Source organism: Lithobates pipiens, unplaced genomic scaffold, assembly GCF_037356315.1.
Source record: "Lithobates pipiens isolate NorthernLeopardFrog02 unplaced genomic scaffold, aLitPip1_a1.2 Scaffold_23, whole genome shotgun sequence".
NCBI classification, from domain to species: Eukaryota; Metazoa; Chordata; class Amphibia; order Anura; family Ranidae; genus Lithobates; species Lithobates pipiens.
Genome location: NW_027507785.1, coordinates 271,790,652 through 271,803,538, shown reverse-complemented (window position 1 = coordinate 271,803,538; position 12,887 = coordinate 271,790,652). Strand labels below are relative to the sequence as shown.

The window sequence follows — 12,887 nt, the reverse complement described above, 5'->3', positions numbered from 1 at the left end:
CTTTATAAAGCCTATCTTATGTTAAAACTTTTTTTTAGATTTGCATAGAATAGAGAAGAATTAGAACCCTTGTCAGCTGTTCAGCTCTGTCTGAATCGCCATTGAAAATATTTCTTCTCATTGGCTCTTCTGATACCCTTAAAATAGACACGAAGTGAAAATTTTTTTTTCAAATGAGGCCAAATAATAACAATAAATCCTAACAGAGGTTAATAACCTTCCTCTAGCCTATTGTGATTATTGTTGTCCCCATCCCGACAGAGGGAGATTTCCCCTTAATTCTCGGTTCTGTCTGACAACCATCAAATAAACGAAAAGGGGCTGATTTACCAAAAGCAAATAGCCTGATCACTTTGCAAGTATGGCTGCACTTTACAAGGGAATTTGCCCAGACCTTAGTGAACGTGCAATAAAAAATGCTGTTTTTTTATTTTCCTTGAACATGATTTAATATACTTTGCAAAGTGAAGCTTCACAACATTCACTAAGCTCTGGGGCACAGTCCCTTGCAAAGTGTAATCTATATTGCAGAGTGAGGAGCCTATTTTGCCTTCAGTGAATCAACTCCAAAATGGGGACAGAGAGGAGTGAAAAGTTAATAATGTAAAATTAAATGTGAGTGCTCTACTTTTGTCCATAGGGATAAATTTTATAAAGGAAAACATGGACATTTTTTTTCAAGGGTGCTGTTATTTATTGTTGGTATATTTTCCAATGTGTTTCAGGCTTTTAGTAGATCTCTTTGATCGGTGCTACAAATATATTATATAAAAACAAGATCAGAACCATATTAAAAAAATCTGAAAAAGAATAAATGGTTGAAAAATTAAACATATGATGCAATATATGGAAAAATATACATATATGTAATTTTAGTTATAGAGAAGGGTGCCCACTTTTTTCTATATGATATTTAAGTGATTGTAAACCTTTTATTTTATCTTTTTAAAATGACAAACATGTTATACTTACATTTTATGTGCAATGGAATTGCACAGAGCATCCTCAAACCTCCTCTTCTTGGGTCCCCTGCCAGTGCGCCTGGCTCCTCCTCTTCTGTGCCACGATACAAATCTGCTTCCTATCGTGACACACCTGCAGGCTCAATCCAGAGCCATGCTAACTATGTCTACAGACAAAGACAGCATGGCTTGGCTCTGCCCATATTCCCTTATTACAGAATTTGATTGAGAGCAGTGGAAATGATTGGCTCCAGCTGCAATTATTCTGCCTTGTGAGGAAGAAGAGAGAGGAGAGAGCTGCTGCTCTTGGGAACAGGGATGGATCGAGATCGGGTCAGGTAAGTATAAAGAGGGGCTGGGGGGATTCTGCAGCACAAAAGTGTTTTTGCCTTAATTCAGAGAATGCATTATGGAAAAAATCCTTGAAAGAGAAGTAGGTTTTTTCTTTTTAAATTGCAGAATCATACATACCTAGGTGGATATAGCATTGGCACAATGCTGCATTTGTCCCCTGCTGGCTCTAACACTGAAGACCGAGCAATCAAAAACTTGGTTCTCAGAGCTCCCTGAACAGAGAACTGGTGACTGTCAGTCATGAGCTCTCTGCTCTGCCCCCCTCCCCCACCCCACGCTCACTGGACCGGCTCTATGATGTTAACCAACATCGGGCTTCGGCCTGCTGACAATGGGTCACATGAGTGCAGAACGAACTGCACTCCTGTGATTCACAGGAGAAGTACAGCCAAAGAAGCTTTGGCTGTACTTCTTCTTTAAGCCTTATGAATAAATGTAAAGTTATGCAGTTGGGGGCTAAGAATATGCATGCATCATACATACTAAGGGTAGTAAAACTGAGGGACTCAATGGTGGAGAAGGAGCTGGGTAGTCTGGTAGACCAAAAGCTTAATAATGGCATGCGATACCAAGCAGGAGTTTTTCAAAATGGACTGCAGAGAGAAAGATGTAATTTTGCCCTTGTACAAATCATTAGTAAGACCTCATCTGGGATATGCAGTTCAGTTTTGGGCATCAATTCACAAAAAGGATATCAGGGTACTAGAGAAAGTGCAGAGAAGGGCAACCAAACTCATAAGAGGCATGGAGGAACTCAGCTATGAGGAAAGATTAGAGGAACTGAATTTATTCTCTCTTGAGAAGAGGAGATTAAGGGGGGATATGATCAACATGTACAAATACATAAGGATTTCATATAGTGAACTTGGTGTTGAGTGTTTCACTTTATGGTCATTACATAGGACAAGGGGACACTCTTTATGTCTGGAGGAAAAGAGATCTCTTCTCTGAATAGGAAAAGGCTTCTTCAGAGTAAAGTCCTGTACATATGGACAGAATGTCGAGAAATGTGGAGACATTTGCCGCTTCTAAAAAAAACAGCCAACATTCTGCCCGCGTGTATGTCGATCTGTTCTTTTAGAACACAATAGCTCAGCGGGGGGAGATCGCTGGACAAACCGTGCATGGTTAGTACAGTGTTTCTGACCGTTGTGTTTTGCACAAAAAAAAAAAAAAAACTGTTGGTGTGTCCCCGGCTAAAGAGCTGTGAAAATGTGGAATAGACTCCCTCAAGAGCTGGTTCTGGCCAGCTTAGTAGATTGCTTAAAAAAGGCCTGGATTCTTTCCTAAATGTGCGTAATATAAGTGGATACTAACAATTATAGGTAAAGTTGATCCAGGAACTATCAGAAAGGATTTTTTTGACCTGCTGGAGCAATTGGATCATGCTTTGCTTGAATTTTTTGCCATCCTCTAGATCAACTGTGAGTATAGAATTGTGTATATAGGAGTGTACATTTTTTTGTTTTTCTTTATTGGTTGAAGTAGATGGACTTGTATCTTTTTTCAACCAGACTAATTATGTAACTATAATGTTCACTATACAAAATGCCCTTTTTGGACCCCAGTGTGTTGCCCATATGAGTAACCAGTTTCTTCTGATACACAATGGTTTCTAGTTAGCCTCTAAATTCTTTTCACTTCCCAGCAATTAAAAGTTAACAGAGATTCTAACCCTTCCCCACTAGTCTATCAAAATCTAAGAAACACACATTATTGGCTGGAATTGGGTTGTAAAATTGTTTTATATCACAACATAAATTGCTACTCACCTATATTAAAATCTGTTTATCTTTTCTTAAAAAAACACAACATCACATATTTATTACTGGAGTAATTGTTGGGTTTTGTGGGTTTAAAGACGACTCCCACTCTCACTCGCTGCAATTTTTGCAGTTGATGCACAGTGTTAGATAAATACACAGTTATGCAGTATAAACAGCGGCAAATGTGTTATGACACCATGAGAACATTCTTCATGGTGAGAGGCTACATTGTAAATTCCCTATAAAGAATTTAGTGTAAAGCCATTCAGAACTACACATACTTATATAGACAGTATAGCAAATATGTCTTGTACACACATACACACACACACAGATTGATTTGATTCAGCTCAACATATGTACTGACATTAATTAGCAAAACAGGCATTTACACAATGCAAAAAAAATACACCCACGCAGACCCTCTCACACACGGGCACCTCGCGATTTGCTGTTGATTCGCTTATGCTGGCTGGAAGCCCCGTGTGACAGCAGCGTCGTGGGCTGGTTGTTGGGGTCGGCTGAGCTATTAGATATCATGCTCTCCTTGTACTTGTTCATCAGAGACATCTTAGCATTCTCACCTCCCGAAGACGCAGAATTCAGAGCGAAAACTGGAAAAACAAGATGTGGAGAAAATAAAAGAAAATTACTTGTGTGATTGGCACGCCAAAACTGTTGCAGTCATTCAAGGACATTAAAAAATGACAAAAATGGCTATGCTACAATACAGCACGCAGGTAAATCCAATTTTCATTTTAAGGAACTGCCAAGCTAACAGGTAGTAATTGCAGCAGCCTAACAGGAACCCCTAATTGCATTCAAAGCTAATGCTAGCTAAAAAAAGGTGTGGAGAGTATCATTTTGGATGTATGAGGCTATTTTGCTAGGAGAATCACACATTTGGAGGCGTTTGTTTTGTTAGGAAAGTAAATGGGGCTAAATGTGACCATATTAAGAGTAACGGTACAAGAAAATATGAGATAAAATTAAAGCTCCAGGCAGATACAAAACACACAAATTAATGCAGCTCTGTATGCATTAATACATCCCTAAAGTGGTATTAAATTATTGTTTTTTATTGTTTAAAAATAACAAACATGTTATACTTACCTTTATGTAAAAAGAAAAAAGTGTAAACTACGCTAATGGTATCAAAGTACTAAATATAAGGACAAAGCTTTTATATAAATATATATATATATATATATATATATATATATATATATATATAGAGAGAGAGAGAGAGAGAGAGAGAGAGAGAGAGAGAGAGAGAGAGAGAGAGAGAGAGAGAGAGAGAGAGAGAGAGAGAGAGAGAGAGAGAGAGATATTATATATCTATTTTATATATATATATATATATATATATATATATATATACTATATTACCAAAAGTATTGCGATGCCTGCTTTTACACACACATGAACTTTAATGGAATCGCAGTCTTAGTCCATAGGGTTCAATATTGAGTTGGCCCACCCTTTGCAGCTATAACAGCTTCAACTCTTCTGGGATAGCTATCCACAAGGTTTAGGAGTGTGTCTATGGGAATGTTTGACCGTTCTTCCAAAAGCACATTTGTGAGGTCAGGCATTGATGTGGACAAGAAGGCCTGGATCACAGTCTCCACTCGACTTCATACCAAATGTGTTCTATCGGGTTGAGGTCAGAACTCTGTGCAGGTCAGTCAAGTTCCTCCACCCCAAACTCACTCATCCATGTCTTTATGGACCTTGCTTTGTGCACTGGTGCGCAGTCATGTTGGAACAGGAAGGGGCCATCCCCACATTTTAATCCTTTATGCTGATGTATTAGGGAGAAAGCTTTGCCACGTAGGCCTTGGATGATAGTTCAAACCAGTCTCTATCACTCATTTCTCTACACACACATTATTTATAATATAAAAAAAGTAATGCTATAGCATCTCTTCTCCTAAGTTATAAATACAGTTATGCATGTCAACAAATGTCCAATAGTGTGTCACTGTGTAGGCATTAGGTGGCGCAAAATGCATGACATGGTTAATAAAAGCAAAAATACATGAAAAATAGAAAAACAATACCTAAGAGCCCTTTCACACTGAAAGCGCCCAGGCGCCGGCGGTAAAGCGGTGCTCTTTTTAGTGCCGCTTCACCATCGTTTTAACAGCGATATTTGGCTGCTAGCAGGGCAGTTTTATCCACTGCTAGCGGCTGAAAAAGGGTTAAACCTGCCCGCAAAGCACCTCTGCAGCGCCGCTATGCCGGCGGTATGGTAGCGCTGCCCTATTGTTTTCAATGGTCAGGAGGCGTGTATTCACCGATCCTACAGCGCTGCAAAAAAGCTGCTGGCAGGGCTTTTTGTGACGCCCTGCCAGCACAGCGCCCCAGTGTGAAAGCACTCTGGCTTGCACACTGGGATTGCAGCTGAGGCTTTTTCAGGAGCTTTACAGTCACTATTTTTAGCACTAAAGCACCTGAAAAAATAACGCCTCCAGTGTGAAAGGGGTCTTATTGCAAATTGTGTGACATTTGTTTTTCTATTCTGTTTTTCTGTTTGTACTTTTATCTTTTATTAGGCACTTGTGTTTTGCGCCATCTAATGTCTACACAGTGACACACTATTGGACTTTTTTTAAATGTTTGTATATTTAAAGGGGCAGCAACACTTTATTGTATATGCAGTCATGTTTTTAGTGCTATGCTTATGGGAAATTGTTGTTATCATTTTTATTTATTTTGCTAAACATTTTTTCTCAGGAGCGCAGTGGCGTCAGGTTTGAACAGTTATGTATGTACTGAAAGCAGAAGACAAGATAACAAATGTTTCTAGGTTGTTCTCTGTATGTAGGGGTACATTGAGAATAGGCGTATGACTGGCTTGCAGGAAGAAGGATACAATTGTTAGATTTGTGAATGCTAAATTATGATGTTACACAACTGAAATAGTAATCATAATATAATGAAGCAAGTCATAAAATGCAATAAAACATATAAAACTGTTGAACTGTTAAATGCTATCCAAAGTCCCAAATTGTTCAACACTGGATAGAGTAGGAAATTATTAGAATCCCTGTTGGGTATTTATTGTGGTCTATTTTCACCCAAACCCGGGGAAATGTCATGCCTCATAAATCATTTTAAAGCAACCTTTGATGTTCTGGTGATTTGCATGGTATTTGGATTCACTTGATGGCACCACCTGTCTCTAATCACTTCAGCGCTTACAAAAAAGTATATCGTTTTAGGCCCCATTCACACCTGAGCGTTTTGTAGCTTGAAGCCAGAAGCCATTTCCGTAGAGGTATTTACCAATTCCTCTGACATCTGGTCTGGATTCGCCAAACGTTTGGTGCGATGGATCTATTTGTATTGATTTTGCCTTTGATCAATACTCGTTTGTGAGTAGCCATTTTGCTATTTGATTTATTTTTAAATAAAGCTGTTTTATGGTAATGCACTAGGTCAGTGCGCCTTCCCCTCTTTTGTATGGATGGTTCATATCTCCACTCCAAGTCGCCTGAAGCCGAACGCTTGAAGCTCAAACAAGTTATGGACCCTTTTTTGTCGCTCGAATAGGGCAGATTTGGGCGTTTTTCTTCTTTTTACATTGGTGACCTTTTGCCCTGCACAAAATCGTGGCAAAAACGCCACAAAATCATGGTAAAATTGCACGATTTTCTGCCTGAAAGCACTATGCTCGGGTGTGAATGGGGCCTTAGAGCATACCACAACGCTATTGCTGCGCCCATCTGCGGACATTATCCCTTTATATTTGCCCTGCAGTCCACTGCCACTGGAAAAAAAATAATTTTACCAGAACAGGGGTTTCCAAAGGGATATTTCTACCCCCTAAATAAAGTAAATGAGGGGAAATCTACAGATGAAAACATCTGACGGAGGTTCTATCCATTTAACACTAGACTAAAACTGAAAGAAGAAAAAGTTTTGGCTGGAGATACAGTTTGATGCACAGTAAAAGATTAATCATATTATGACATTTCGGTTCTGCTCACCCTTCCCTCATCATTACACCAGTAGAGTCTCCTGATCTTTACAGTTCCGTCAAACTCTATCATTTTTGCTTTTTTTTTTTTAACTTCTAAAGTAAGAAATGTAATGAGCGGCAAACAACCTTAAAAAAAAAAAAATACAGCGGTATTCTTAGCTTGTTCCCAGAGATGCCAGTTCAGACAATTAACATAAAAGCAATGGGAGGTGGAAATACTGTCAGAGGATTTAAGGCTGTACATCCCGATTACAATCCCGTAACATCTGCACTGTACCTCAGAGGGCTGCCCCATTTTTCTTAGTGTTTATAAAATTACCTAACACCATGCAAATATCATAAAATTAGACTGCCTTAAAGGAATAAATTGATATCATACTGGGAAAAAATGTCAATTACTATAGAGATCCATTTGTGATTTTTAGTTCACTGCCCATTTATTTCTCTACACATTTGTGCTAATAAATGTGTAATCTTATACCATGCATCCATTTTATAAGCATATTTTGACCAGATAATTTTTTTTTTAGTATACATAATATGCACATAAATGTTAAGTGCTCATAGCCATTAGATAACGCATGTTCATGACACATCTATTGTATCCTTGACATACGCACGTGCTCATTATTAGAGTCTAGGAGTGTGGCACTTATCTCTACATTCACAGCCGGAAATTGATATAGACAATACATCTTCAACACAGACTCACTGACTTTTTGACTTTGGCATCCTGAGATCATTTTTTATGATCAACTTAATTCAGTGTCCATGTACAGTTCCCAATGCTATACAATATATATATATATATATATATATATATATATATATATATATATATCAAAATATATTTTACATTTCGATCTTTATTATTTGAACAGCAAAGAAAGTCCCTGGAGCAGGAAATCAGAAACAGGCACTTGGGTACAGATGTCTTTGATCTATAACAAAATCATCAGTAACAGAGCTGTTGGCTTAAGTACAGAACAAAATTTGTGGTTACGACATAACATTTGCTTGGATGATAAAGAGATAGACGATATCAAATAAAGTTGTGTTTTATAACCAATATTCTTGTCTATTATCTTTCCAGTGCCAAGCGTCCAAGAGAGACAATAACAAGTTTAACAATGTCGCAAGGGGAAAAAAAGAGAGAGGAAAAAGAAAGAAAGAGAGGAGAGAGCGAGAGAGAGAGAGAGAGAGAAAATGGGGTAGAGAGTTTGTGGTAGGAATTGGTGTAGAAAAAGGAAGGCAGAAAGACTAAGGAAAAAGTTTGACTGGAATTCAAGAGAGAAAGTTAAAGCAGAAGTAATTGTAGTTGTAGTCCCCAAGTCACACTAGACCAGGGATCTCAAAACTTTTTCAACACTGTCCTTCAGGCTTTAGGGGTACCAGCCTATGGTTAATGTGAGCAAATATGTCCTGGCATCAGTAGGAGTAAGCACTGCCCCATCATTGGTTTTAACAGGAGAGATAGTTCCCCATTGTTTTTTTTAGCAGGAGGAATGGTGCCCTATGGTTGGTATCAATGGGAGGAATTGTGCCCCACCTCTGGTCTTAAAAATAAAAATGCAAAGGAATACTCGATGAATTCAGAGATACTTGGTTCTTCCATGCAACCACCATGCGAAAGAGTGGAAGTTGTATCATGCCTAAAGCATGCTCTTACTGCAAGATCTATAGTTTTTCTGTTCAGCTCTGTAGCATAGTATATGACCCGGCTTGTCACTGACAAATGGAGCTGCAACATACAACCTCACAAGGACCCACCATAGCAAGTGAAACAGGGCACTGGTTTCAGTGCAAAAGCAGTGCAGATTTAAAAAGGTCAGAGACTCAAGTGGTCCAAACTTTTTTATGTCAAAAAAGTAAAGCTATCTTTTAAGGTCAATGCAATGAAACTCACTTAAAGTGAACATGTGTCCAGACTTTGCAAACTAAAGTATTTACATATTCTGAACAACCAGTAAAATCACTTCAAAACAAGCCCTCACTCACCACTGTAACTATAGGCATCTTTGAAAAAACAATAAAATTAGCCCTATTTTTTTTTTTTTTAAAACGTCGGTACTTAAAAATCTCCATAGGTAAAGCTTTAAATATTTTTACCTGTTTAGAGTTACAGAGGAGGTCTAGTGCTAGAATTATTGCTCTCCTCTCATTCTAACGATCGCGTCGATTCCTCACATGTGTGGTTTGAACATCGTTTACATATGGGGGCGCGACTTACATATGCATTTGCTTCTACGCGTGAGCTCAGAGGGACGGGGCACATTACATTTTTTTTTCTTATTTATTTTTTTTTTTATTGTTACACTGTCCCTTTAATTTTTTATTTTTTTTTGATCATTTTTATTTCTATTACAAAGAATATAAACATCCCTTATAATAGAAATAAGCTCAACACATTCTCTTTATTGAGAGATCTGGGGTCAAAAAATTACCTTTAAAAGCAAAAGAAAAATAAATGACATTTTCCCTTTAAGAGGGAAAAAAAACCCCATCCCATTAAGGCTGAGAGTTGGAAGTGACGTCAAAAGGGCGTAGAGCCAAGTGGGGGCTATCTTGCCCTCACTCGGCTTTCTGCCTGACGATCATCTGCACCAGATGGTTTCCTGGTTTACCGACAGGTCCAGTAAGCTTGGGGAACACCAGGAAGTGGCGGGGGGGACCTCTCCCACGGCCCTATAAAAAAGTAATTGCGGTGAAATACAGTATCAATAAAGTTTACCAAAAGTTTACTGAATGCATCAAATAATGAAACAAAATTAGTCAAATTTAAATTTGAATCGAATTTTACATCAAATTTCAACTGTAAAATATTTCTGAACTCAAAGACTGTGTGCGTTATTATAGTACCATTTTGAAATAATGCTGTTTTTGTTAAGACAAAGGTGATTAAGGCTGGGTTCACACCTATGGGAACTGGATGTGGATTTCTCCACATCCAATTAGCATGACAGTAGATTGTGAGCGGCTCTCAATGGAGTCGGTTCACATATCTCTGTTGCAGCTCCGGAGCGGCTTGCACAGGAGTCCTGTGCAGCTTTGGCTCAGTTGCAGGTCCCAGTTCATGAGAAGATAGTGTGAACCCAGCCTTAAAGAGTCATTGTAATCATTTGAGGAATAATTTTCTTTTATTTGTTCACTTTGCCGCATTCAAATAAAAAAAAAAAACATTTTCGATTCGACCAATTCGAAACATCGATTAGAACCTTTCGAATCGACAAAAAAATGGTATAATCCAAATACAAATTCCGAATATGTATCCTGAAAATGAATCAACCAAGTTTTACTAAACAAAATAACTAGATTAACGAATCTAAACAAAATTAAATAAATTATTTTGTCATGCACATGTCTACCAATAACCCAGCCTATAACAAAAACTGTTAGAAACAGATACTTGTACCCCCCACCCATGCTACCACTCTTCACTTGCTGCAGGACTAAGCTTGCTAAAAAAAATCTTCTGCATCTAGCATGCTTTTGGGTGTATGGGATGCCTGGCGCACGTGCTGTGGCGCCCAATGTCACCGGAAGACAGATTAGTGATGTAAGGGCTGGCATAGCACTTTTATTTTAGTTCCTATAAATCAGCTCCGAAGTATGTACAACATATTACAAAGCAACATATCTTGATTACACATAAAATAATGTAGCAGACCTATTTAATGACAATATAATGCTTTCCTGAAATTACAATTCGGTCTGTTTGTGCCTCTTATTTGATTAATCCATTTTGCCTGACAGAGCCTCGGTTTGTTCTCCGGTAATCGAGTCCCTTTTCTCCCTTTTCTTTCTGAACACACAGCAATCATATACAGCAGGGGGCCTCTGCAGTAAGTCTACTACAAAGAGCCTTCATTTGAAGGGAAACAGGTGAGTTATTACCAGAACAGTAAAGGCGCATGAACCTAATTTCACATAATGATGGAGTGACCCTGATTTGTAATAAAGAGTACTTTCATGATATTGGTGAACTAATATTCAAATACGTTTTATTAAAAATACTATTTTTTCAATTTTTAACCCACCAAGGTACTCTCTGTATCTGGTTGGTCTGTTGATCAAAGACAAAGTCTCTACTTGCTGTGAACACATAGATGATATCCTCACTCCCACCTTCTTATGATGGCTCGTTCTAACACGGCGAGCTGGCTGCTTTTCGTCTATAAAACCAGCAGAGGACTTGGGAATGTACTGTTGACAGGTCTGGTGAGACATAAAAATTAATATGTATCACAAGTACCTCCAGGGCTGCTGTTAGAAACCATAGGTCCCCATACAGCCTACCTGCCAGGGCCCCCAGCCGGAGGTGACTAAGGACATAGATTTATCAGTCCTTTTCTTTGCAGCCTCAGTTGCAAAGATGAATGAATTGGAAGCACTCTGAAGTTCCCTGCTCATTCACAAACTGAAGCATAGTAAGCACACTTTACAATGCTTCAGTAATAAATGGAAACAGGAGTGATTGGTACCGATCACTCACTATGTTCATTTAGGAATGAAAAGAGCCAATAAATAAAATATTTACTGCTGTTCTCTCATTCTCCATCTTGAAAAATCCCCTGTGTGCCTGCAGCAGAAGAGGAGAATAGAGAAGCCAGCAGCACTGCAGGGGAAAGGGGCACGCAGGAGGGCCCAGACAGCAGATGGAAGGAGTGCCTTTACTAGAATCACTCCACTGCAGTGCAGCCCGAGGGAAAAGCTGGCAGTATTGCAGATGAAGGCAGAAGAGAGTTGGTGTCTGCAATAATCCTTTCTCTATGGATACCTTATTTGTGGAGGTACTCAGGGCTGCTGATAAGACAGTACAGCCAGCCCTCCAGGTGACTGGGCCCCCCCTTTGAACTCATGGGGCTGGGGCCCAGTACAGGAGGGCTGGCTGTACTGTCTTATCAGCAGCCCTGAGTACCTCCACAAATAAGGTATCCATAGAGAAAGGATCCAGGTTGTGTCATTAGGACAGGTTCACACCATCAATCGATTTTTCCTTCCAACAAGCTCATTTATTGGACAGTGCACACTAGAGTAACTGGCCATTGAGTTGTAATGTAGCTTCAAGTCATCTTTTTTTTTTTTTCCTTTCTTTTTTTCAAGAATAGATTTTATTAAGTTTTGGTTGTTTTTGAAACACATCACAGGATGATTACAACAAGGTACAAAACAGTACAGAGATTCAAAAGTTCAATGTTGATGCTACAGTGCAGCATCATCAATTATTGAATATACCTTAAAGACCTCCAACCTGCTCTTTGGCCTGGAGGCCACACTTTGTAGCGGAACCTATGAAAAGAGTAGATTGTGGGCTATAGGGGCCATGAGAGCTAAACACCTAATCACTTGAGTCATATTGCACATGGATGTGGTTAGTGCCTTGGTCAAGGAAAGAACAAGAGCAAGAAAAAGGTGGAAGAGATAGGGGACAAAACTAGAAAAGCCATCAAGAAGGGAGGACTCATGACTGAGACCCCACCACTCCTGGTAGCTTCAACTCATGTTTACTTAAAGAAGAGCTCCAGGCTCCTGCAGAAAAAAAATTAAAGTCAGTAGCTACAAATACTAAAAGGTGCTTACTTTTAATATTAGGTTATCGGGGGCTGCCTCTGTCATCTCTACTAAGGGAAACCAGCAGTGAAGCCTTGTAGCTTCACAGCCGGGTTTCCTAATGCAAATGTGCGAAGCACTGAGCTCTCTGATTCGGTCGGCTGCTGGAGAAGGATGCCAAACTTCCGGCTTTGTTCATCGTGGCGATCTTAGCCGGGAGTGGAAGTGGGTACTTGTCAAAACCAGGTACCCTCTACCCCTCCCCCT

General features: G+C 39.2%; 1 protein-coding gene across 1 annotated transcript in view; it reads right to left on the bottom strand.

The window, feature by feature from the left end:
• ASTN1 (astrotactin 1) overlaps window positions 1-12,887 on the bottom strand; it is an 846,340-nt gene that overhangs the window by 288,069 nt on the left and 545,384 nt on the right. The window contains exon 4 of the mRNA XM_077453189.1: window positions 3,523-3,696. Coding sequence (XP_077309315.1) covers window positions 3,523-3,696 — 174 coding nt within the window. The remainder of the gene's footprint in view (window positions 1-3,522; window positions 3,697-12,887) is intronic.